General features: G+C 61.2%; 1 protein-coding gene across 1 annotated transcript; it reads right to left on the reverse strand.

Annotated features, from left to right (window-relative positions):
• Nucleotides 1–922: 922 nt before the first annotated feature.
• On the reverse strand, nucleotides 923–24,006 carry CAPN1 (calpain 1). The gene is made up of 22 exons (XM_062195859.1): nucleotides 23,888–24,006; nucleotides 23,080–23,347; nucleotides 22,885–22,954; nucleotides 22,487–22,605; nucleotides 20,239–20,372; nucleotides 19,996–20,164; nucleotides 19,333–19,416; nucleotides 18,976–19,061; nucleotides 18,695–18,769; nucleotides 18,446–18,606; nucleotides 5,666–5,841; nucleotides 5,074–5,085; nucleotides 4,299–4,510; nucleotides 4,169–4,208; nucleotides 3,738–3,803; nucleotides 3,575–3,632; nucleotides 3,268–3,332; nucleotides 2,910–2,978; nucleotides 2,594–2,672; nucleotides 2,089–2,205; nucleotides 1,752–1,810; nucleotides 923–1,529 (listed from the first exon to the last, which is right to left on the reverse strand). The coding sequence occupies exons 2-22, from the start codon at nucleotides 23,344–23,346 to the stop codon at nucleotides 1,503–1,505; spliced, it is 2,145 nt and encodes a 714-aa protein (XP_062051843.1). The 5' UTR covers nucleotide 23,347; nucleotides 23,888–24,006; the 3' UTR covers nucleotides 923–1,502.
• Nucleotides 24,007–26,530: the final 2,524 nt, after the last annotated feature.

The raw sequence follows: 26,530 nt of genomic DNA on the forward strand, positions 1-26,530 counted from the left end.
CACGGTGACCTTCCCTGCCCACTGCAGGAGTCAGGGAGACTCTGAAGGAAGCTTGGGGACCCCCAAGGGGGGCAGCCTTGCTCTCCCTTCCCCCACCCCAGCCGTCTTCAGCCTCAGCACTGGGGTGTGTGAGGGTCCAGGCCTCAGAGAGCACCGGGACCCATGGGGCTCCCACCCCTCCCTCAAATAAAACTCACAGCAGAGGACGGGGAGGGGCCCGGGACACCCACCTACCCCTTCTCACTGAGGATCTGAGACCCCGCGGAATCCAGCCAGGGGCTCCCAGTGAGGAGGCGGCAGGGGCAAAATGCCGGCTCCGGATGGCCGCAGAGCCCAGGCAGCCTGCCACTCTGGCACCAGGCGTCCAGATCCATCTCCCAACACCAGAGCAGCCAGGGGGCAGCCCCCCAGCTCCACCCCCCCCAGTTCCTGCAGCGGCTGTCCCAGTTAGTATCTGCCCCGCCCCTCTGCACCCCTCTCCTGCCCCTGGCCCACTCTTATCTCAGGAAAGCAGGAACCTGGGAGGGTTACATAAACTGCAGGTGTCTGGGCTACAGGGGCAGCACCCCCCCAAGGGGGGAACCTGAAGGAGGCTCCCTGGGGGGTCGGGTCTGCGCTAAGTAGGGGTTTGGGTTTCAGCTGGTGGCACGAGCCTCACCCACCACGTGGGAGCCGGCAGCAAGACAAGGAGGGCATTTGGGACCAGCAGGGCCACGTGGGCCCCAGCTGTGTGACCCAGTCCCTGTAGCTGGGCCTTGGACCCATCCATCCAGAGAAGCCCCCCCAGGGCGCCGCACACTGGGGTGGGGGGAGGAGCCAGAGGGCTGCAGGTGCAGGCCATTTCCCTGTCCCCACAGGCAGAGAATCCAGGAGCCCTGTAGCAGCAGGTTTGGGAAAAACACTCCAGACGCCGACGTGGGGCCTTTTCTTTTATTATCTGGGGTTCCCCTGCATGGAGACATGGGCCTCCCACACCCCAGTGCCTCTGGCACCCCTTCCCAGTACCGTAAGAGTCCCCTTTAAAATCATCAATATATAAAAAAAGGAGGCGAGAGGGGAGAGAGGGCGGGGGCTGGGCTGGGCTGGGCTGGGCAGGGGGCATTGGCTTCTCCACAGAAGGCACAGGCGACCCCAGCCCCACCTGCGCTGTGCGGAGCTAGTGGTTAAAGTCTGCAGGTGAGGCCAGGTGGGCGGGGCAGCCTCTGCGGGGACAGCAGGGGACACGAGGACGCTGGGGGCCTGGGGTGTCCGTTTCTCTGGGGCCCCAGCCCGAGGCAGGAACCGGGGAGCGGAAGCTGCCTTCCCTGACCGGCCCACATGTGAAGGAGGCAGGGGGCGCCACACAGCTCTGCTGAGGGGGCGGAGGGCGCAGCCGCTGGGGAGGCGGGGACAGGCTCCAAGGAAGGCACTTGTAGCTGGCGTGGCCCGGCCTGGCGTGGCCTAGCGTGGCGGGAAGGCGTGGCGGGAAGGTGTGGCGGGAACAGGGTGGGCAGAGGCCCGCCTCAGGCAAACATGGTCAGCTGCAGCCACTGCGGGGAGAGGCAGGGTCAGCCTCTGCACCAGGGCAGCCCCCAGCCCCACGCGGGGAGCCACCGCCTTCACTGCCTGGGAGACCCCTCCCAGTGGGGGCTGCTGTCTCAGGTGCCCCGCCCCGCGATCTGGCCTCCCTGCCCGGGAAAGGACAGGAGAACCTGGGACAGGTAAGGGGACCCTAGACTCCTGACCAGCGGGGGCCCCCAGGAGGCTCCCACCTTGAATAGGTCAAAGGTCACGACTCCATCCAGATCAGTGTCCAGAGTTTTGAAAAATCCTGTGTGTGCAAGCAAAGACGACACGTGGCTCAGACTGGGTGGGACAATCACCCAGGGCAGGGCCTGCGTGCCCACTGCTGGGGCACCCCAAGCTCTGTCCCCCGCCAGAAGTCCAAGACACCTGCTGCCCGAGACACCCCCTACCCGACCCCCACCCCCGCCTCCAGCCCCGCTCTTCCTCCTCCCCCCAGCACACAGCCCACCTGGCCCACCGGGCCCACCACACCTGCCACTCACAGTCTGCACAGGGACAGCGCGGGCGGCTGGGGACACTCACGGAACATGGTCTCCAGTCGCACCAGGCAGCACACGAAGTTGTCGAAGTCCACGGCCAGGTCGGGCTCCGAGTAGCGGGTGATGATGAGCTCGTACAACTTCTTGTTGAGCTTGAAGCCTGGCGGGGAGAGCGGGTGATGCTGGGGAGGCTCAGCCTCGGCCTGGGGTTTGGGGCTGGCGCCAGGGACGCGGGAGCTGGCCAGGGGCGCCTGGGGGGCTGGGCCGACACCTCTCCCCAGGGCAGCCTGGCCCAGGCGCTCCCTGCTGGGCGGCCCGGGTCAGTCACTCTCCCCCCACTGAGCCTCCTTTCCCACGTGCACAGTGGGGATAATAAATGGCCCCACCCTCACCGGCAGGCTGCAGTGAGCCGGCTGCGGAACTGGGCAGAAGGCAGAGGGCGGCACCACCATCCCCGCGGCTCCCCAGGGCCAGGGCTGCTGCCCAGTGCAGCTGTCAGGGAAGCAGCCGGGGGGTGGGGTGGGGGTGTAGGAGCAGCGGGGTCTCACCTGCAGACTCGATGGCCATGCGCATCTCATAGGCACTCATGCTGCCCGACTTGTCCAGGTCAAACTTCCGGAAGATGGCCTGGGGCAGGGGCGAGGCGAGGGCCGGGATGAGCCATCCAGCTCTCCCTGTCCCCCTTCCCCCAGGTTGACCCACGGGGAAGGAGGAGGCCCGGGAGGTGGGCACTGGCTGGGAGGAAGGCTTCCCCACCCCGGGGGTAGGTGGGTGCCAAGTCACACATGGCGGGGGGCGGGGGGGGGCTGCTGTGACTCGGGGAGCAGGGCTGCGCGTGCTGGGCGTGGCCAGCGGGGCACCCACCAGGTAATTCCGGATGCGGTTCCACAGGATGTTGAACTCCACCAGGCCCAGCTTGCCGTTGCCATCACGCTGGGCGGGCGTTAAGAAGCAAGACCACGTGGAGCGGCAGCCCCCAGCCAGGCTGCCCCCCCCCAGCCCCAGAACTGATGGGCTGGGAGGGGGTATGGAGGACCCAGGCCTCGCTCCATTCTTCACTCGATGGAGTCCTGACCTCGTTGGCCAGAAAATGCCCAGAGGGCGTGCGTCCCATCCTCTGCACTCTTCCTGGGACAGCTCACCGAGCGCCACCCCGAGCCCTGCGCCCGGAGCCCCCAGCCGGCCCTGAGCCACTCGGAGACGAAAGCCGCGGAAAGGATACGTCCATGAGGTTCACCATGCTGCGGCACGACTCCATGCTGAAGCCCTTGGTGCGCAGGTCTTTGTCTGTAAGAAAAGCCGGTTCCCGCAGCTCAGCCAGGGCCGACACTCCCGCCAGCGCACGAGGGTAGGGGCCCAGGTGGTCGGATGCAAATGGCAGTGAGGCGGGCTTGGGAAGACTGCAGAGGGTCCCCCCCACACACAGACCAAGGGGCCGGCCCCAGCCCGCGCAGGAGCAGCAGCCCGGGTGTGACACCTGGAGGCGGCGGGGGCAGGACTGGGCACGGAGATGGCGCCTGGACACTCACGTTTGCTGATGATCCTGTTGAGGATGGTCTGTAGCTCCCTGACGCTGATCTCCAGGTCCTGGGGGAGGATGGACGGAGGATGGCACTGGCTCCCGGGGGTGCCAGCTGTGCCCTGAGCCACCTCCCGCCCCCGCCGCCCCCCCCCCCCCCCCCCCCCGCCTACCTCCCCTGCCAGTTGTCTGAAGAGAGCCTTGAAGTTTTCATCAATCTCTTCTGCGGAGAGCACTTGCTGCACGGGGGAAAAGGAGCAGGTGAGGGGAGCTGCAGCCCTGCCCACCGACAGCAGCCGGAGGTGGGCAGGGACGGCGCCTGGGCTGCCAAGTGCCTCCCAGCTCAGCCCTCCGTCTTCCTGCCTGCGAAGTGGTGCTGCCCCGGCCCCTGCCAGGACTCCCAGTTTCGCTCAGCGCTGACCCCTGCTGTAGACCCTTGGGAAACTTCCCTGATTTCTGCAAAGTTCTGAAATTTGAAGCCTTTCTGGTCCCAAGCATTCCGGGTGAGGGACGCACAACCTTCTCTCGCATGGTTGCTGTGAGGGGCGGGGCCTGCCCAGGGGACAGCACCCCAGGGCCCCGTCAGCAGAGGGGGGCCACGCACCTCGTCAGGGAGATTGGCCTGGATCTGGTCGTCCAGCTCCCTGCGGACAGGGGAGGAAGAGGGGCCGGTTGGCGGGTTGGGGCCAGGTGGGGAGAGGTGGGGGTGGGGGAGCGCCCAGGCCGTGACTCACTGGGTCCCTGCCCTCTTCTCCGAGAAGAAGCGCAGCACGAAGTCGCCCTCCTTGTTGGGCTCGAAGGTCGAGGGCACCACCACGTACTCCCCGGGCGGCAGGCGGAAGCGGGTGCTGACCTCTCGCAGGTTGATGAACTGCTCCGAGCGCGCCCGAGACGCGTTGGCCAGGAAGAAGTCACGCTTCAGGTGCAGGGCGGGCTGGCCCACCAGCTGGCGGGAGGCAGGGGGAGCGGGGCTGCAGCTGCCACCCGGCCCAACCCCCCCCCCCCCCCGACTCAGCCCGGACCCACCCAGAGCTGCAGAGCTGGGTCACTCACAGCCTGTGGGACCCAACCAGTCACCTGGCCTCCGCAGAGGGTGGGTGCAGATGGCGCCCATGACCACCTCGGACCCCTTCTCAACAACATTCTCTTTCTGACTAGGGGCCTCCCTGGGCACCACACCAAGGGCACCTTACAGGCGGCCCCTCTGAATGCTCATCATGGCCCCATGGGGGAACAGTGGGAGTCAAGGGTGCAGACCACTCAGCCCAGCCAACGCCCCGCCCCCAGCAGGTGCACTTTAAACACCAGGAAAGGAAGCGCCTCCCCCGTGCACCTGTCAGGATGGGGCTCTGGGGTCCTGAGTTCAAATCCGGCCCCGTGGGGAGTGTACTGCCCGCTGAACGAGGAAATGAGACAAGGCGGAGTTCCCAGCCTGGCCGGGCGGCTGCCCTCTGGGCCATGTGTGCACTCAGGGGCAGGAAATCCAGGTGAGTCAGGAGCCACACCTACCTCCCGAGGGACCTGCAAGAGAGACCAGGGCAGGGAGAGATGTGAGTGTCCGGGGGAGAGCTCGAGAGAGCAGCAGGACGAGCAGTCGGGGGCCAGCGGTGACCCAGACCCCTCCTCCTGCCAGACTGGCCCCAGGACAGAGGGTCCAGCTGGGCTCTCTGTGACAGAGGACCAGGACAGTGCCAAGGTGGCCAGCAGCTCTGGCCGTGGGCTACGGTGCCGTCTTTCTGTGCCCCCCCTCCCCCGCCGCCGCCAGAAAAGTCCGGAAGTTTCTGTCCCTGCTTGAACACAGTGCATGAGCCAGGACAGGCCAGGGCCAGAGTCAGGAGTCGCCCCAGAGCCGCCAGCCCTGCCTCTCTGCTAGCGCACACTCTTGCAAAGCTGGGAACTCGCTGCTCCCGCTGGCGCTCAGCCTAGCGCCGGCCCCAGACGTCACTCCCAGGTGTTCGCCAAGCCAACTCCCTCACGGCACCCCACCCTCTGGGCAAATTCCAGGACCCTCCCTTCCCCGAGCAGCCTCCAGATGAACCCGGGTGCCCCAGGGCCAAGTGGCGCGCAGCGGCGCCCCCTGGAGGAAGCCGGCGGCGCTCACCTCGTACACCGCGAAGCCGATGGTCTCCATGTCGCGGCCGAAGCGGCGCTCGCGCCGGCGGTGTTTCTGCATCAGGGCCAGCACGAAGCTGCAGCCCGACTCGCGGCTGCTGTAATCGTCTTCGTCGTCCACCTCCTCCAGCCGGATCTTGAACTGGGGGTTCACCCAGAAGGTGGCTGCCGAAGGCGGGGAGGGCGTCAGAGGCAGGGCCACACTGCCCAGGCGTGTCCACTCACTCACTCAACAGCCCTTGCTCGGCGTCCATCCTGTGCAGGTGGCCGGCAGCTCACAGGGACTGCCCCTCCCCTCCAGAAAGGAAGGTGCAGGCTGGCACCGGCCAGGGACAGGCAGCCGAGACCAGCAGGGGCAGGCGGCCAGCCAGAGGCCGCCCGGGAGGGACAGCAAGTGTCTGGCGAGGGAGGCTCAGGGGACGTGGGCAGAGGTGAGCAGGACTCGCTGGGGCTAAAGCAGTGGACCGAATCGAAGAGCCAAGTGGCCGCTGGGACCAGCTGCCCGGGGAGGCTGGATCTGCCCGTGGGCTGTGACTTAGAAGAAGCGGGGTGGACAGGAGGCCACTGGGAGCCAGCAAGGGGTGACGGCACCTGCCCTTCTGGCTTAGCTACCTGCACCACCCCGGGCCTGCAGCCAGCAAGCTCACATAGAACACGCGCAGCTTCCTTCTTAAGGCACTGAAAAGCCGCGGCATCTCCCCCACCCCCACCCCTGCAACAATAATCCAGAAGTGACCGGTGTCACCGTGAGGACCCGGGGCGATCACGGCCTCAGGGGCTGCCGGGGGGAGAGGCAAGGGGTAGGGTCTCTGCCAGGGGACCCCGGGTTCCACTGCTGGGCACACAGCGGAGACAGGGAAACGCGTGTCCACACAAACACGGGGCACGAAGGCTCACACAGCCCTGTTCCTCACAGCCGGGGGCCCCACCCAATCGTCACCGGCGACTGCTGAGGGGTACGCAGCAGGACAGCAACAGCGCACTGCTATTCAGCAATAAAAAGGAACAAAGTACGGATGCTGGCATGGACGTGGAGGCACCCTGAAGGCTGCTCACTGAGAGGGGCGGGTCACGGGGACCACAGGCCATGGGGGCACAGGCCATGGGGGCCACAGGCCACAGGGGACCACAGGTCATGGGGACCACAGGCCATGGGGGCACAGGCCATGGGGGCCACAGGTCATGGGGGCCACAGGCCACAGGGGACCACAGGTCACGGGGACCACAGGTCACGGGGACCACAGGCCATGGGGCCACAGGTCATGGGGGCCACAGGCCACAGGGGACCACAGGTCACGGGGACCACAGGCCATGGGGACCACAGGCCACAACTCCACTCACAGGCCACAGGGACCACAGGGCACAGGGACCACAGGCCATGAGGACCACAGGTCATGGGGGCCACAGGCCACAGGGGACCACAGGTCATGGGGACCACAGGCCACAGGGACCACAGGTCATGGGGACCACAGGCCACAACTCCACTCAAAGGCCACGGGGGACCACAGGCCACAACTCCACTCACAGGTCACAGGGACCACAGGCCACAGGGGACCACAGGCCACAGGGGACCACAGGCCACGGGGGACCACAGGCCATGGGGACCACAGGCCATGGGGACCACAAGCCACAACTCCACTCACAGGTCATGGGGACCACAGGCCACGGGGAGCACAGGCCACAACTCTAACCACAGGTCATGGAGACCACAGGCCATGAGGGACCACAGGCTACAACTTCACTCACAGGCCACGGGGACCACAGGCCACGGGGACCACAGGCCACAACTCCACTCACAGGCCACGGGGAGCACAGGCCACAACTCTAACCACAGGTCATGGAGACCACAGGCCATGAGGGACCACAGGCCACAACTCCATTCACAGGTCACAGGCCATGACTCTAACCACAGTTCATGGAGACCACAGGCCACGGGGGACCACAAGCCACTACTCCACTCACAGGCCATGGGGGACCACAGGCCACGACTCCACTCACAGGCCATGGGGACCACAGGCCACGAGGACCACAGGCCACGACTCCACTCACAGGCCATGGGCACCACAGGCCACGACTCCACTCACAGGCCACGGGGGACCACAGGACATGACTCCACTCACAGGCCATGGGGACCACAGGCCACGAGGACCACAGGACATGACTCCACTCACAGGCCATGGGGACCACAGGACATGACTCCACTCACAGGCCATGGGGACCACCTGTCGGGAGACTCCACTCACAGGCACCGTCCAGAAAAGGCATGTCCTTGGAGGCAGAACACCCGTTAGTGGTTGCCAGAGGCTGGGCTGGGCGGGTGGGCTCAGGGTTGCTTCTGGGATAACAACGTGATCCAAGATTGCCGTGGGGGTGGGCGTGGGGACAGTGGGTAAGCTGTCACCTGGGATGCCCATGTCAGTGCCAGCTCCATCTCCACTGTCAACCCCAGCTTCCAACCAATGTGCACCTGGCAGGAAGCAGGCGATGGGTCAAGTAGTTGGGTCCCTTGCACCCACGTCGGAGGCCCAAATGGAGTTCCCAGCTCCTGGTTCTGGCCCAGCCCAGCCCTGGCTGTCACAGGTACTGGGGGAGGGAGCTCGTGGATGGGCGCCCTCTCTGTCTCGGCCTTTCAAATAAATGAAAATAAAAATAAGCGGCTGTGGCGATGGTCGTACAGCTCCGTAAACGTTCCCACTGAGCATCTCTAACTGGAAACGCTCCCGAGCCAATTCCGAAGCCAGCAGGATGCCGAGGGAACTCCCACAGCTGAGCACACCCTGACCTGTGTGGCGGTTTGCAGCCAAAACACAGGCACACTACAAACACTGCACACAGTTACCTTCAGGCCACGTGTACAAGAAACATAAGTGAACTTCACGTGAGACCTGGTCATCCCCAAGATACTCCATTATGTATATTCAAATATTCCAACATCTGAAAAAACCCAAATCTAAGATATTTCAGTAAAGGGCTATTCAACCCATAGTAAAGTCTCAAATTGCACACTCTAAATGGGTAAATGCTGTGTGCATTAAATCCCAACAAAGGGTTTTTTAAAAGATGTATTTATTTATTTGAAAGGCAGAGTTACAGAGAAAGAGAGAGAGAGAGAGAGAGAGGTCTTCCATCCACTGGTTCACTCCCCAAATGGCCACAACAGCTGGAGATGCACCAATCCGAAGCCAGGAGCTAGGAGCCTCCTTCGGGTCTTCCACTCAGGTTCAGGGGCTTGGGCCATATTCTACTGCTTTCCTAGGCTACAGCAGAGAGCTGGATTGGAAGTGGAGCAGCTGGGACTCGAACTGGCACCCATATGGGATGCCGGCACTGCAGGTGGTGGCTTTACCCGCTAGGCGACAGCGCTGGCCCCAAAGCAGTTTTTAAAAGATAGAAACTATAGCGCCAGAGATGTGAGGCAGCAGATTAAGCCACCACCTCCCACGCAGGCATCCCAAATCCCGAACTGCTTCAAGTCCTGGCTGCTGCACTTCCAATCCAGCTCCCTGCTGCACTTCCGGACTTGGGAAAGTACCGGAAGATGGCCCAAGTCCTTGGGCCCCTGCCACCCACATGGGAGATCCTGGTTAAGTTCCTGGCTCCGGGCTTCAATCTGGCCCAGCTCTGGCTGTTGTGGCTATTTGGGGAATAAAACAGCAGATGAGAGATCTCTCTTTCTATCTCTCTATCACTTTGCCTTTCACATAAATAAAATAAATCTATAAAGAGAGCGAGAAACTAGGAGCCCTGCGAGGTAAGTAATATATTCACTTTTGCCAACCCCTACAGGCCCTGGGCACAGAGCCAGAGAGGAGAACAGGGGATTCCTGCCCTTAAACTGGGAACATCAGCAGATACGTGAGACAGGGACAGGGAAAAAACAAACACGGACAGTGGGGACCCCGGCCAGCGCCCATGTGGTCTTCAGTCGGCTTCACTTGAGTTCTACCAAACACTGAAAGAGGATTCACACCAACCCTCACTCTTCCAAACACTGCCGATAAGGAATACTGCCTAACTCACCCCAGGAGGTCAGCAAGGCCAGAGGAAGACATCAGCAGAGAGGAAATGATGGTCAGTACGCACAGATGCAAAAATCCTCAACAAAACACTAGCCAGCCTCGTCCAGGGGCGTAGCAAAAGGACTAGACACCACGGCGAAGCAGGGTTTGTCTCAGGAAGGCAGGGAGAACTCAGCAGAGGAAATGCCATGGATGTAACACCGTGTTCACAGAACAAAGGGAAACACACATCATCACAACCGAAAGGTACCAAATCCACACTCTTTCATGATTAAAAAAACAACTGAGAAAATTAGAATAGAATGGAACTTCAGCATGAGAAAGAGCACCTGTTATGGTTCAGAAAGTAACCTGGGAGGCTCCCAAAATCCAGCTGTTGAGGTTTTTGTTCCCTGGAGTCGTATGTTAACGGACTAGGATGGAGTTTAACTGAATTACGGTGTCCAAAGTGCAGTCTTAGGTGATCAGACTGGATTAGGGCGCTAGGACGGAGCCCACGATGGAGTCGCTGTGGTTCTACAAAGAGGGGCACACGGATGGGAAGCCAGTGCGAGTCTCTGCCCGCCAGGCTGCCCTCCCCCTGTGCGTGCCCAGCCATCACCGTCCTCGTCACTCGCCAGGCAGGGGGCTGCCCACCCTGGCTCTGTGAGCCTCCAAGCCTGTAAGCTGAAATAAACCTTTTCCTTCCCGTGTGGAGCCTCTCAGCCATTGCAGATAAAGTAATGAAAACAGACTAATACTCATGAACAGAGCGAAGTTTCAGGTTATCAGATCAAGACACAAAAACCAGCTCTGGGGGCCGGCGCTGTGGTGTGGCGGGTAAAACCACACCTGCAGTGCCAGCATCCTTTACAGGCGCTGGTTCAAGTCCCGGCTGTTCCACTTCTGACCAGCTCTCTGCTGTGGCCTGGGAAGGCAGTGGAAGATGGCCCAAGTACTTTGACCCCTACACCCGCGTGGGAGACCCGGCAGAAGCTCCTGGCTTTGGATCAGCACATCTGAGGAGTGAACCAGTGGATGGAAGACTCTCTCTCTCTCTCTCTCTCTCTCTCTGCCTCTGCTCTCTGTAACTCTGCCTTCAAAAAAAAATAAATAAATCTTAAAAAAAAAAAAGTTATGTTCCTATATACCAACAATGAAGAACCCAAAAAGAAAACAACTCCCCTATAATACCACCAAAAGGGCCGGTGCTGCGGCTCAATAGGCTAATCCTCCGCCTGCGGCGCCAGCATCCCAGGTTCTAGTCCCGGTCAGGGCGCCGATTCTGTCCCGGTTGCCCCTCTTCCAGTCCAGCTCTCTGCTGTGGCCTGGGAGTGCAGTGGAGGATGGCCCAAGTCCTTGGGCCCTGCACCCCATGGGAGACCAGGAGAGGCACCTGGCTCCTGGCTTCGGATCAGCGCTATGCGCTGGCTGCAGTGTGCTGGCTGCGGTGGCCATTGGAGGGTGAACCAACGAAGGAAGACCTTTCTCTCTGTCTCTCTCTCTCTCACTGTCCACTCTGCCTGTCTCAAAAAAAAAAAAAAAGCACTCTTGACAAAGGACCAAGTTGGAGGACGCATACTTCCTAGTTTTAAAGCTTGCTACAAAGCTGTTGTTATCAAAGCAGTGTGGCAATTACATACAGAGACATACAACCAAAGGAGTAGAGCAGAGTGTCCAAAAGTAAGCTCATGCATCTGCAAACAATTGATTTTTGACACAGATGTCAGCTCATTCAATGGGAAAAGAGTAGCCTCTTCAAAAGATGATGCTAAGACAACTGAATTTCCACATGCCAAAGAGTTAAGTCAGACCCTTACCTCATACCGTAAATACAAATTAAGTCAGAAAGCATCTGTGACCTCGAGACAGGAGCTAAATCCATAATACTCAGGGAAACACAGGGGGTGAACTTTATGACAATGGATTCTTAGCTAAGACACCAAAGTTACCAGCAACTGGGATACTGTATCTGAATGGATACTCCAAAGAGCTACAAATGGCAATAAAAAGGTACCATTAGTCACTAGGGAAATGCAAATCAGAACTTCAGCAGAATAGAGCTTCAAGCTCCCCAGGTTAAGCTGCTGGGGTGCCCAGCGGGCCGATTAGAGTCCCACCTCCTCTGCCTCCCATCCAGCTCCCTGCAAAACTGCCTGTTCCCCTGCTACCCCCGTGGGAGACCAGGATGGAAACAAAGTCCTGGCTCCTGCTTTGGCCTGGCTGTTGGGGCCACTTGGGGAGTGAACCAGCAGATGAAAGACCTCTCACTGTCACCCTGCCTTTCAAATAAATTATTAAATAAGTCAATATCTATTAAAAGACACCGGAAGGGCTATAATGAAAAACGATGGACAGTCACAAGTGCTGGAGAGGACGTGGAGAAATCGGAACCCTCACAGGTGCAAAGCAGCGGGAAGTTCCCCAACAAGTCTAACAGGGAACTACCCCGCGGCCCAGCGGCTCCCCTCCTGGTGACTGGTCCAGGAGAACGCACACTCAGAGCCACTTGTCCAGGGGCGCTCATAGCAACATCGCTCACAACAGCCCCAAGCTGGAAGCAACCAGACACGCCCAGCAGCCGGCGACGGCACAAGCAAAATGTGCCACCTCCCTCCACCGCGGAACACCACGCAGCCCAAGGTGTGATACCGCCACAGGAAAGCAGCAGGCACCAACGGCCACGTACGATTCCACGTGATCTGGAGACCCGTGGCTGCCTGGGGCAGGCAGGGACTCTGCTGGTGGGACACGGGACTTCTTCCAGGGCTGAAGAAAACGTTCTGGAGTTGGGCAACAGCAATACTTGCAGAGTGCTCAGGAAACACTAAAAACCATGACCTTGGGGCAGCGCTGGGGAGCAGGTGCAGTGGGTTAAACCCCTGCTCGGGACACTGGCGTCCCCTACCAGAGTGTCGGGTTCAAGTCCTGGCTCCTCCACTTGTATTTTTTTATTATTATTTTATTTTTTATTTTTTTAAAGAAGGCGTCTAGAGACTTTTTTTTTTTTTTAATTTGACAGACAGTGAGAGAGAGACAGACAGAAAGGTCTTCCTTCTATTGGTTCACCCTCCAAATGGCCACTATGGTCAGAGCCACGCTGATCTGGAGTCACGCCAATCCCAAGCCAGGAGCCAGGAGCCAGGAGCTTCCTCCTGGTCTCCCATGGGGTGCAGGGCCCAAGCACTTGGGCCATCTTCTACTGCTATCCCAGGCCACAGCAGAGAGCTGGACTGGAAGAGGAGCAGCTGGGACTAGAACCGGTGCCCATATGGGGTGCCGGCACCGCAGGTGGAGGATTAACCAAGTGAGCCACAGCGCCGGCCCCTCCTCCACTTGTGATCCAGCTCCCTGCTCATGTGTTGCAGAGGATGGTTCAAGTGCTCGGGAGCCCTGGATTGAGCTCTGGCCTTAACCAAGACCTGGATTGAGCTCTGGCCTTAACCAAGACCTGGACTGAGCTCTGGCCTTGTCACCTCCCCAGCTGTCGCAGGCACACTAGGAGTGGATCAATGGGTGGAAGCTTTCTCTCTCTCCCTCTTCTCTCTCTGTTGCTCTGCCTTTCAAGAAGATGTAAAGATATAAACTTAAAAAAAAAATTGTCAGCCGGCGCCGTGGCTCACTAGGCTAATCCTCCACCTGCGGCGCCGGCACCCCGGGTTCTAGTCCTGGTTGGGGCGCCCGTTCTGTCCCGGTTGCCCCTCTTCCAGGCCAGCTCTCTGCTGTGGCCAGGGAGTGCAGTGGAGGATGGCCCAAGTGCTTGGGCCCTGCACCCCATGGGAGACCAGGAGAAGCACCTGGCTCCTGGCTTCAGATCGGCACAGTGTGCCGGCTGTAGTGGCCATTTGGGGGGTGAACCAACGGAAGGAAGACCTTTCTCTCTGTCTCTCTCTCACTGTCCACTCTGCCTGTCCAAAAAAAAAAAAAAAAAAATTGTCTACGGAAAACCTAGCATAAAAAGGCATTGGGCGGGTATTTAGCTCCGCAGTTGAAACGCCCGCGTCCTGTGTCAGAGAACCCGGGCCCAGCTCCCACTCCCACTGCTGCGAACAAGGACCCTGGGGGCAGCAGGTGATGGCTCAACAACAGGGCCCCTGCCACCCCCACGGGAGACTTGGGTTACATTCCTGGCTCCCACCTCTGGCCAGGCTTAGTCCCGTCTGTCGAGGGAATCTGAGGAGTGAACCAGACAGGAGCTCACGTTCTCTCTGCCTCTCAAACAAATAAGCAAAAATTTTAAAAGCCAACTAGTGATGAAACCTACAGTAAACATCTATTAGTGACAAGTTTTCCTTCTAGGGAGGGGCAGTTCTAAACAAGAAAAAGTAACAAAGGCTGTAAGAAATGGAGAAGAAAATGTGTCATTACTTTCCAATACTATGGATTAGAGAGCCAGAAAGAATCTATGAATAAAGCAGTAAGATTGGTTACAGTTTAACAAGTTTGCCGATAAAAAGCACCTTTAAAGGGCCTTCTGCCCGCTATTGTATTAGCAGCTGTCACTTGAGAAATGTAATCTTTTTTTTTTTTTTTTTAAATTTTTGACAGGCAGAGTGGACAGTGAGAGAGAGAGACAGAGAGAAAGGTCTTCCTTTTTGCCATTGGTTCACCCTCCAATGGCCGTTGCGGCCGGCGCACCGCGCTGATCCAAACGCAGGAGCCAGGTGCTTCTCCTGGTCTCCCATGGGGTGCAGGGCCCAAGCACTTGGGCCATCCTCCACTGCACTCCTGGGCCACAGCAGAGAGCTGGCCTGGAAGAGGGGCAACCGGGACAGAATCCAGCGCCCCAACCGGGACTAGAACCCGGAGTGCTGGCGCCGCTAGGTGGAGGATTAGCTTGTTGAGCCATGGCACCGGCCGAGAAATGTAATCTTAAGGGAGATACTGCAGGCTGAGCATCGCTAATCCAAAAATGCAAAATCTGAAATGCTTCTGTTTCTAAAACTTTTGGAGCACCAACAAAGTGGAAAATTCTAGGGGCCGGTGCTGTGGCTTAGTGGATAAAGCCATCATCTGTGACGCCAGCATCCCATATGGGCACAGATTCATGACCCAGCTGCTCCACTTCCAATCCAGTCAAGGACAGGAAGAGCTGAGAGAAGACGCTAACAGCCTGGGGAAAGCAGTGGAAGACGGCCCAAGTGTTTAGGCCTCTGCACCTGTGCAGGAGACCAGGAAGAAGCTGCTGGCTCCTGGCTTTGGCCTGGCCCAGCCCGGGCTGTTGTGGCCATGGAGGAGTGAACCAATGGATGGAAGGTCTCTCTCTCTCTCTTTCTTTCTCTCTCTCTCTCTCTGTAACTTTGACTTTCAAGTAAATAAGTAACTCTTTTAAAAATGTATAAAATTCTATTCAAAAATACTAAAAACTGGCCGGTGCCGTGGCTCAATAGGCTAATCCTCTGTCTGCGGCGCTGGCACACCGGGTTCTAGTCCCTGTTGGGGCGCCGGATTCTGTCCCGATTGCTCCTCTTCCAGGCCAGCTCTCTGCTGTGGCCCGGGAGTGCAGTGGAGGATGGCCCAAGTGCTTGGGCCCTGCACCCCATAGGAGACCAGGAGAAGCACCTGGCTTTGGATCAGCGCGGTGCGCCGGCCACAGCACGCTGGCCGCAGCGGCCATTGGAGGGTGAATCAACAGTAAAGGAAGACCTTTCTCTCTGTCTCTCTCTCACTGTCCACTCTGCCTGAAAACTGAAAACTAAAACAAATAAAGAAGGGCAAGCATCTGCCCTAGCAGTTAAGACGCCAGAGAAGACAAGGACATCCCATAATAGTAGGCACCTGGGGTTAACTCCCAGCAGTGGCTCCTGACTGCAGCTTCCTGCTAATGCAGACCCTGGGAGGAAGCAGGGATGGCTGCAGACACAGGGCTCCTGCCAGCAGCGTGGGAGACCCCGAGGGAGTGCCGGCTCCCAGCTTCAGCCCCAGCCAGCCTAGGCCACCATGGGCATTTAGGAAGTGAACCAGGAAATGGTAGCCCTCTCTGTCTGCCTTTCTCTCTCTCTTTGCTTCGCAAATAAATAAATAAATAAAAATTTAAAACAATGATATGGGGCTGGTGCTGTGGCCACCGCCTGCAGTGCCAGCATCCCTTATGGGCACTAGTTTGAGTCCCGGCTGCTCCACTTCTGATCCAGCTCTCTGCTATGGCCTGGGAAAGCAGTGGAGGATGGCCCAAGTCCTTGGACCCCTGCACCCGTGGGGAGACCTGGAAGAAGCTCCTGGCTTCGGATTGGCACAGCTCCTGCCGTTGCAGCCAATTGGGGAGTGAACCAGCAGATGGAAGACCTCTCTCTCTCTGCCTCTCTGTATCTCTGCCTTACAAATAAATAAATAAACCTTAAAAAAAAAAATGAAATGCCACATTTGCAGTTAGGAAGTCTCCAAGTTGCCAAACATGTCAACTCTTCCCAAATCAGTCTATAGAATTAATGCAATTCCAAACTAAAACCTCAAAATGGTTTTCCTAGGACTTAGAGCAATGATTCTAAAATTCACAGGGAAAAGCCAAGGACAAGAACAGCGGAGAGGCTCCCGCAGAAGGAATTCGCCCTGACAGCAGACCTGGTTACAAATCTACAGGAAGGAGGCCGGCGCCGCAGTTCAATAGGCTAATCCTCTGCCTTGCAGCACCGGCACACCGGGTTCTAGTCCCGGTCGGGCCTCCAGATTCTGTCCCGGTTGCTCCTCTTCCAGTCCAGCTCTCTGCTGTGGCCCGAGAGTGCAGTGGAGGAGGCCCAAGTGCTTGGGGCCTTCACCCCATGGGAGACCAGGAGAAGCACCTGGCTCCTGGCCTCGGATCAGCGCGGTGCGCCGGCTGCAGCGCGCTAGCCGCGGCGGCCATTGGAGGGTGAACCAATGGCAAAGGAAGACCTTTCTCTCTGTCTCTCTCTCACTGTCCACTCTGCCTGTCAAAAAAAATAATAATAATAAAAAAATAAAAAAGAAAGAAAGAAAGAAAGAAAGAAACAAATCTACAGGAAGGAAATCAATGTGCTGGCAGAGACCCAGGGCGGGGCCTGTGCCCTAAGCAGCCCGGCCCGAGCACGGCTCTGTGGCTGTGGCTGGGGTCCCGGGGACACTTTAGGGAAAAACTGAAACCGGATCCAACAAGAGGAGAAGAATGCGTCAAGACAGGGCGGTGAGCCACGCTCACTGCTGGAGGGGAACAGAGCAAAGCCTGGCAGTGACCTTGCAGAGAGCAGGTTCAACGGCGTGGGGTGGAAAATGAAACCACAGAAACAACCATTTCTTCTAAATGTCAACCTGGCACTTGGAGGACAAATATAAGGAAAAAATACTCACAAAACGATACCCTAAAAAAAAAAAAAAACATCACTGATTCTTAATTAGGCAAGGACCCAGCGCGAGTGAGCCAGCTGCTGGATCTGAGTCTTGGGCCACTTTACAAAGCGGCTGACTCTCTGCCTTTTAAAGGCTACAAACCGAAACGTGTGGTAGAGCTAGCATTTTGCTTTTACAGACTGGGTGTCCATAGACATTGCAGAGGAAATGAGGTGTCTCAGAGGTGGCCACTTTGATCTGAGGTGCCCCACCAGAGCCTGCATGGCTTGCTTTCCAAATTAGTGTTTAAAGTTCATCGGAGATAAGAACTGCCCTTTGACTTCCTGAAAAACTTCGGCGCGATCCAGGGCGTATCTGTATGGTACAAAGGCAAATGCCGGGGGCGGGCACTGGCCAGTGGTTCGGACGCCCGTGTCTCGCATCAGGGGAGCTGGGTTCCATGCCTGCCTCCAGCTCCTGAGCCCAGCTTTCTGCAGGGGCAGACCTGGGAGGGGCGGCGCCGATGGCTCAAGCGGTTGGGATCTCGGTACCCACGCGGGAGACCCGGACTGAGTTTCCAGTTCTCGGGTTTGGTCTGGCCCAGTGCCAGCCATCGCAGGCACTTGGGGACTAAACCAGCAGGTAGGAACTCACTCTCTGTTCTCTGTCTCAAATCGACAACAACTTTAGAAAAATACACATAAATTTTCACGAGTTAAGTCATAACAAAAAGACCGGGAGGGAGGAAGGAAACCGGGCATGGGGCTCTGCTGGTGGAGGGGGTCAGGCGGCACAAGGAATTTTCCACCAGGACACAGCATGAGAAGTGGGGAGGGTGGGACCCGGAGCAGAGGGGGAGGCCCCAGGTGCAGGGAGTGTTCTGCCACGGTCACATGCGGGGGGCAATGAGGACAGGCACCGAGAGACAGGCTGGGGAAGCAAAGGCCAGCTCAGGGTGGCAGCAGCGGCTGAGGGAGGTTTGAGGACAGCGTGGGGACCTGGCAAAGCGCTCACTGGACGCTCGTGAGTGTGAACTCAAGGGAGACACTCGGCCTCCGTGATGTGGCTTCGCTACAGCCACATTCAACAGCTCCTAAGCCAGTGCGGAGCTGGGTCCAGCCAGGACCACGGATGTGTCATGTGGCACGGGGCGGGGGGGCGAGCCAGTGGCAGGAGACGTTTGCAGGGACAAGATCAGAATGATGACCCCAACCCGGGGAAGGAGGGCAGGCAAGATGGGAGAAGAGGGGTGGCGCCCGGACGAAGGAGCCCGAGGATTGCAGCGAACAGGTGCAGGTCAGAGAGTGGGAGGGGCCGGGTGCCCCTGCAAGGGAGCAGCCTGGGGCGGCCCCGAGGCCACAGCTGAGCCGAGCTAGGGCAGAGGTTGCTCAACTGAGCAGGAGGACTCACGCAGGGACCCGGGGCCACAGAGAGGGACAAGGGAGAGGTGGCCACAGCTACCTCTGCGGTGCGAGGGAGGAGGCGCCCACCTGGATAGTTGCGGCAGCCGCCCGCGGTGCTGCCCCGCCGCCAGGTGCCCTCGTAGAGCGTGGTGTTCCACTTGCGGATGGTCCGGCTCTTGAGCGCGTCGGGCGTCAGGTTACAGATCTCCAGGCGGGTGAACTCCCGCATGAAGTCGCGGAAGGACATCCTGGGGGCCGAGGGGGGGCGGCGCGGGCTGGGTTGGTGGGGACAGGGAGTGGGGGGGGGAGCACAGGGCTGAGGAGGGGGCTGCTCACCAGAACTCGCCGTCCTCCATCTTGATCCGGAGCTGTTCCCGCTCGTACGGGTCCACGTAGTTCCACTCCGGGGAGCTGTGTGCGGGCAGTGGGCGTTGCCAGGGCTGCGGGGCACTGCCCTGCCTGGCTCAGGCCCTGGGGCTCGTCCACCCGGCCCGGGGCAGGAGGTCTCTTCAAGGTGAAGCCCCAAGTCCCTTGTCCCAAAGCTGGTCTAATCAGACACTGCCTGCAGGCCCAGTGCCCCAGTGCCCCAGTGTCCCCCCGGGCCCTCTGCCCCTCACCTGTCACTCCAGGCTCCCGTCCACTCCACCTCGCCCCAAGGGTTCCGCATCCGGATCAGGTTCACCATCTGGCCCTGGTAGTTCACCTGTTCCGGGAGCTCCCATCAGCACGGCTTCGGGCACACCTGTGAGTGCCCCTTCCCGGCCCAGCTCCCAGGCCACGGCGGCACTTGGCGCTGGGGCAGGCACATGGACCGCAGCAGCCAGGCGGCACAGGCAGCATCAGGACGGGAGTGCCCAGGGAAGCAGATAATGTGTTGCAGGAGGCCCACACACCAGAGAGGCAGGGCAGGTGAAGGGGCAGGGAGAGCCCTTCGGGGGAAGCTCCACCCAGGGGAGCCCCACCCCGGGCAATACCTGCTTGGCGCCAGTCACAGAGTAGGCGTGGCCCTTCACCAGCTTCTTGAAGGTGACAGCCTCCATGTCGAGAACGCTGGAGATCTGCAGGAAGACAGGAGCACCGGGGTGGGGGTGGGGTGGGGGCCGCGGGCGCCCTGAGCACGCGCAGTCTCCGACATTTCCGACTGTGCACACCGCAGCTGCCCGGAGCAGCGCATGGGGATCCTGACCCGCCCAGTCCTTCACCCTCACAGACAGACACAGGTCTGGGGCTGAGGGTGCTCCTGGTCAGGGCTGGCCAGCCTCTGAGGGAACGCTCAGGGTTGGGGGGACGCACGTGCAGAGCTGTGCACAGCGCCTAGCGCCACACGGCCCTCAGGGGCAGGGAAGAGGGCCATGTTGCAGAGATGTAGGAATGAGGCCTGAGATCTGGGGTGCGCATGGGGCATGCAGCCGGGACTGGGATGCAACGAGGGCTGGGTGGGGAGCAGGGCCCAGGGGAGAGATGCAAGCGGAGGCAGTGGCAATGGCGGGAAGGTGGCAGAGCCGGGTGGGCACCCCAGTCTGCAGGGAGCTGAGGTTAGACACTGGCCAAGGGGCGGCAGGTGGAGCAGAAGCGGGGAGGAGGTGGTGCTGCAGCCAAGCCTGGGCGAGGGGAGGCCAGGGTGCAGCCCCACTCACGTCGATGGAGCAGCCCAGCAGGGAGCCCCGCTCCAGCGCCTTGAGGATGATCTGGTAGAGGTCACTGGGGGCCTTGCGCAGCTCGTACCACTCGGTGACGCCGCCTGTGAAGTCCTCGAAGCCCTCGGACGTGCTGCCCCCGGACAGAGCCTCGTAGCTGCCGTTCACCCTGCAGGCAGGTCCGGGTCAGCGCGGGGGCACCAGGCGGGGCCCGGGGCCCTCCCCCTCGGGGCCCCTACTCACTTGGCGTAGGCCTTCTCCAGCAGGGCGCTCCAGAACTCGTTGCCCTGGGCGGAGTGCACGAACACCAGCTTCCCGTCCTTGGTGGGCAGCAGGTCGTCCACGACCACATCCACCCACTCCCCGAACTGCCACAGCTGTGGGGGAGGGGCGCAGTGAGTCCCCACCCTCAGCCCTGCCACTTGCCGGATGCTCGATCCTGGATCGGGTACCCGGACCTGCACCGGGTGCGTGTGTTCCAGAGCACGGAGCTAGAAGCTGCTACATGCGTGTATTCCAGATCCCAGGTGCAAGACACATGCCGGGGGCAGCTATGAAGGCCCCCCCATTACCCAGGGTTTCACTCACTTGAGGTAACTCAGGGTGTTGGACGGAACACTCCAGAAATAGACAATTCGTACCTTTTAAGCCGCATGCCGCTCTGATCGCCCCAGACATGAACCGCCCCCCGACCACCACACCATACACGGTTCCCGCCCGCTGGTCAGTAACTGCCTCAGAGTCAGAGCAGCTGTGGGCACTCCGCTTGCCCAGGGCGCTCGGCACTGCCCGCGGCCTTGGGCATCCACTGGGGGTCTTCTCCTGTATGCCCCTCGGATAAGGACTCGGTCACGTGCCGGGGGACTTGCACAGCTTGTGGGAAGTGGGCACAAAGCTCGACAGCCAGGCATACACGGGAGCCTTATAGTTCCTGGCAGCGGCGGGCACTGTGGCTCAGTGGGTTAAGCCGCCGCTTGGGACACCCTCATCCCACACTGGCGTGCCTGGTTCAAGTCCAGGCTACTCCGCCCTCTGTCCTGGCTTCCTGCCGCCCTGGGAGGCAACAGGTGACACAGATCCCTGCCTCCCACGTGGGAGACCTGTGTGCAGTTCCTGGCTCCCGGCTTTGGACTGGCTCAGCCCTGACCACTGCAGGCATTGGAGATGTGAGCCAGTGCATGGAAGACCCCCGTCTCTCTCTCCCCCTTTCAAATAAACATCCTTTTAAAAATTCATGAAAATTCACATTATGCCAAAAAAAAAAACCCCTATGGATTTCTATTATTTCTGCACCAAGATAAACTTTTAATTCCATTTCCCACAAACTTCTTGAAGTACCCTCGTGTAACAGACCACACCATTGGGCTATGTACTTGGAGCATCCTAGCTGCACGGAGAGCTTCCACACACACTAGGGACGTGTGTACGGGGTATACGATCCGGGCTGCCCAGCCTCCCCCAGCCCCAGCCTCCTCAGCTATGGACGCGTTGGAGAGCCCTCGGCCTTTTACTTCTCGCTCCATCTGGGCTTGGGGGTGGGGGCAGGGGATCCATTAGGGAGGGACCGAAAACCTGGCCCGCAGACCCTGCAGCCTCCAGACGGCGGGGTTGGCTCTGGCAAACGCTGGGTGTGCTGCGGGGACGGCATTTGCAGGCCAGGAGCAGGGCTCAGGGGCCCAGGCTCACAGCCCCGCGGGGGCCGGGGCCACCCAGCGCTCCCAGCACCATGGGAGGGGCTGGGGCCAGAACAATGCGGGAAAGTGCGGAGGCGGGCCCAAGGAGCAGGGTTTGCGGAGGGAGTGTTGAAAGCGCCAATCGGAGGCTGGGGAGAACTGGATTGGAGGAGCCGGGAAAGGGGGCGGGGAGAGGGGCGGGGAGGCCAGGCCCCTGCGGACCAGACACCGGCAGGTGCGGCTCTCCGCTCCGTGGGTCTGTGAGCCCCCTCCTCCTGCGCAAGGCGGGTGAGGACAGCTCGGGTGAGGGGGTCGCTAACCAAGCGGAAGCAGGGGACGCCCAAGAGTCTTCCGAGCAGAGCAAGGGCCAGCAGGGCCCCAAGATGTCACCCAGGGTCGCTGGGTGTGTTGTCTGCCAACATCAAGAAGCCATTAACATGACGCCAAAACTGTGAGCAAACAGCTCAGGAAAAGCTGGACCGAGCCCTTCTTCCCGGCTGGGCTCTGGCTGAGGGTGCCAGAGCGCACGAGGGGTCTTGTGGGACGGGCGATGGCCAGGTGGACACGGCCTCACGGCTTCCGGAAAGAACGTCCCTTTCTCTAGCGGGGAAGCTGAGGCCCCGGGGAAGACAAGGCTTCTACCCTTCCGAGCACCCTGGAGACCTGCCCGCCCAGCGCCCGCCCAGCTGCCTCACCTGAGATGGCACCCAGAGGTCACATACCTGTGAGAGGGAGGGCTGCGCCCGCGGGGAGGGCCCTCAGCCGCCGGAACTTCCCAGCGTCTCCCCCAAAACCCGGTCTCCCCCCGGGCCCCTCACCTGGAAGTGGAAGATGCCGGCGTAGCCGTCCTGGAAGCTCTGGCCGTGTGGGACCACTCGGTGCAGGAGGGTGTCATTGAGGGTGAGGGAGGCGATGGCAGCCAGGAGCCAGCAGTCCCCTGGGAGCGGAGGGAGCCTCGTCAGGCCAGCTCTACCACTCCACCCCAGGAGAGCGCCCCAGGGTGCCCATGCTGGGGAGAACCAGGGACTCCCTGGGTGGGGTCCCCCTTGGCTCACAGAAAATACCCAGGAATCTGGGCCAACCAGCCGCAGCACCGATAGCCAGAGCCTGTCCCGGCTTGTGGAAGGGAGGGGCTGGGGCAGAGCCCAGAGGAGCGGAAAGGGGATGGGGACTCTCGTGGACAAAACACCCAGAAGCCCAGTCCCCGGGGGCCTACCCAGCGCTCCCTGGCAGATGTCTGTGCGGGTGGCTCCGTCCACGATGAACCGCGGGTTTGACAGCAGCTCCTGCGAGACCAGAGGCTTGTCTCCCACCCCGGAGCCCACTCCCCACCAGGGGCCTGCAGTCCCCACCCTGCTCTTCACCCTGGAAGGGGGGTCGGCCAGGGCCTGCCAGGGGAGGGGGCTCTCACCGTGGGGCGCTTCCACTTGATGCCGTAGGTCTTGGAGGAGTTGGGCCCCAGCTCCTTGTAGCCCAGGCTCTGGGGCACCGGGGGGAAGGCCTCGTCGCGGAACAGGGCCCCGCTCTGCAGGCAGTGCATCCGTAGCTGCTCGTAGTCCTGGCCCAGGTACTTGATGGCGTTCTCGTGCCGGCCCAGGCCCAGCTCCTTGGCCCGCTGCTTCTGCACTTGGGCCGACACCCCGGTGCAGTACACCGGCGTGATGATCTCTTCGGCCATCCTGCAGGGCAGAACCGGGGCTCGGAAGCCAGGCCTCCCCAGCACCAGACGCAGGCTCCCGCCCCTGGCCACCGTCAGGGAGCTGGGCGGTCCCCCTGTGCTCCCAGGATCCGGGAAGGGGGCTCCCTGGCTCCCAAGTGTGCTGCCCAGCGCCAGTCATTCTCCCCACTCCCATTGTCTTGAGCCTCCTGCCTGCGGTCAGCCAGGTCAGGTGCGGCAGGGCGGAGCCCTCCTCCAGGGCACTGGGCCGTTGGGAGACCCCCGTTAGGCCTCCCTGACCCTGTGTGCCCGCCTGTACCCCCCTCCCCAAACTGCCCAAGCTCCTGGACACCGCCCCCCTCTCTGGCTTGGGGACGCAAAACAGCAGGCAGTCGGGGTCCCTGAGATGGGCTGGGAGATCAGGGCTGGCCCCAGCCCAGCCCCACGGACGGTGGTGAGCGCAGGCTGGGGTTGGGCGGCTGGGCTGTGCCGCGTCCGGAGCCCCCGACTCGGTCCCAGGCTTGGCGAGGGGCAGCCCGGGTCAGGAAGTGCCGCTCCTTACCTGGGGGAGGGGAGGTGGGGGTCGCCGCAGTCCCTGGGGCTGGCTTCCCGGTGGCAGCTCCGAGCAGGGCCCAACCAGGAAGAGCGCTCCTCCCAGTCCTCCTCCCGCCGCCCCTCTGCGCGGTCCCTCCCTCCTTCCCTCCTCCTCCTCCTCCTCGGCCCCCAACCTGGCTTCCCACCCCCGGCCTCGCTTATCTCCCGGCCGCCCCTAGCTCTCGCCGGTTCCCCGCCCCTCCCTCCCGGCCCTGGGCCAGCTCCGCGAGAGGACAAATTAGTCCAAGGCAGGGTTGTCCCCGGGGAGGGGCCAGCGCAGCTCGGGCGGGGCGGCCTGGGCCGGGGCGGAAGGGCACGAGGAGGGGGTGCGGGTGGGGCAGGGCAGGGCCCGGGTATTTTTAACCGGGGCCAGTAGCTCGGGTTGCAGGGTATTCCCGGCCGGCGATGGGCCGCGCCCCTCTCCCCGCGGGCCCGCAGCCTGCGCGCACCCCTGCCCTGCAGGCCCCGCCGCCCCCAGAGCGGGGCCGAGATTCCCGCCGCCGAGCAGCCAGCAACCGCAGCCCAGTCCTCACTCCCGCGCCGCCCTGGGTCCCGGGAGCTGCGGGCTCCCGGGCGCGGCGCGGGAGGCGGCCCCCCACCCCGGCCCGGGCTCTTGGCGTGACCCTGGGTAAGTCTCCGTCCCGCTCGGCCTTAGCGCTCCTGTTCGTGTCGCGAGTGGGGTGGACGTGAGCCACGGTGGGACCCCACCTTGCTGGAGCTTCTTGAACCGGGAATCGGGGAGAGGCGGCCACCCCTGTCCTGGGTGTCCCCCGAACCCTCGGCCCGCCCGCCCGCGGGCGCCGTGTGCGGCCGGCTCGCCCACCAGAGGGCGACAGAGGCCGCGAGCGGGACCGCGGGCCCACCCGGGACCCGCAGATCCTGCCGTGCGGGCTGCAAGAAATTGGAGTAGGGGAAGGGGGCTGCGAGGGGCCCCTGCTCCTGGCTGGTGGGTGTGGGGACCGTGGGCTTACACGCAAGCCGCGGGGACAGTGCCCAGGTCTCCTGGGATTCCGGACCTCCCAAAGCCAATGGATCAGGTCTAGGAGGAGGACTGCAGCCAGGGAGGGCAGGGCCTGCCTGAGCCCCTCACGGGTGTCAGGGCCAGGATCCGCTCCGGCCGCAGCCCCCATACCGCTGGCCCGTGTTTGCAGAGCAGAGACCCCCGGCTAAGGCGGAGCCTCCCCTGCTCAGGCTCCAGTGGGGAGGGGGGTGATTAAGGAGGCCGAGTTGGGTGTAGAGGAATAGGAGTTAGCTGTGTAGTCAGGGCTGGGCAGGATTCTCTGCAGAAGGGACAAGAGCAGAGATAGGGGCTGGGGACACTATCGGTGAGGGGAACCCCAAGAAACCTTGGGGTTAGGTCACAGGAGGCAGCAAAAGCCATCCTCCCCTCGGAGCCCTGGCTCGGCCTGTGAGCCCACCGGCCCCACCGCCACTCGCCCGCACCTTGTGTTTGCTGCTGGCTGCGCGGGCCCGGGCCAGGCGCTGTGTGTGCAGACGGACGTGAGTGCCCAAGGCCTTGGCTCCCCTGAAGGACGCAGGCATCCCGGGGGCAACTGGACCACGCAGGGCCAGTGCAGGCGACAGGGTAGGTACAGAGGGCAGGGCCACGAAGGAAGGCAGGGGCTGCAGGCGGGGGCAGACGGGAAGCAGAGGGTCAGGGTGAAACACTCCACGAGTCTAGGCTTCGGCCGGGCAGTTCCCGAGACACTGACCAGGATGGCCACGCCCACGCCTGCCTGGGTTCGAATCCGGCTCCAGCTTCCTGCTCATGCAGACCCCGGGAGGCAGCGGCGACGGCGCAAGTAACTGCGCCCCTTTGCCCTTGCGCCCCTGCCGTCCACGCCAGAGGCCTGCATGAAGCTGCCCGCTGGGGCCCAGCCCGGTTCCAGCTCCTGGGAGGGGGAGTGAAGTAGCGGGGAGGAGCTCACGCTCACTCTCTTCCTGCCTCTTAAAGCAAGAAAAAGCAAAGCAAAACCAACCAACCGAGTGGCTGTCGTGGGTATCCACGGACAGAGGGTGGGGGTGCCGACCAGGGGTGCCTGGGAGCCGGCGGTAGATGAAACTGACAACTGCAGTCAGGTGTCGCTTATCCATGGGGACGCCTGAGAAATGCGTCACTGTGCGGCCATCACAGGGGCAGCGTCCACACGGCTACAAGGTGTAGGTCAGCCACCCCACGTGGCCTCTGGATGCCACCAAGGGATGTGGTAGGGACGGGCACCGTGGCACAGCAGTTAGGTCACTACCTGGGACGCCCACGTGCTATATCAGAGCCTTGAGCTTCTTCCCGGTCTCCCATGTGGGTGCAGGGGCCCAAGCACTTGGGCCGTCCTCCACGGCTTTCCCAGGCGCATTAGCAGGGGGCTGGATCGGAAGTGGAGCAGCCGGGATTTGAACCTTTGTTAGTAGAAGGAGGACACCCCAAAATAGCAATAAGAGGCATATGACACTAAATGCAAGCCCCGCCCCCGGTTGTTCAGCATCAAGATCGATTTTTCTGCAGTGTGCAACAAGTGTGGACGCCTGGGCGCCCCAGGCTTGTTCCTGCAGCGTCACCATGGAGACGTTGTGTGATGACGACACAGCAGCCACCGTGTTGTCAGGAAGACAG

Source organism: Lepus europaeus, chromosome 7 (assembly GCF_033115175.1).
Source record: "Lepus europaeus isolate LE1 chromosome 7, mLepTim1.pri, whole genome shotgun sequence".
NCBI lineage: Eukaryota > Metazoa > Chordata > Mammalia > Lagomorpha > Leporidae > Lepus > Lepus europaeus.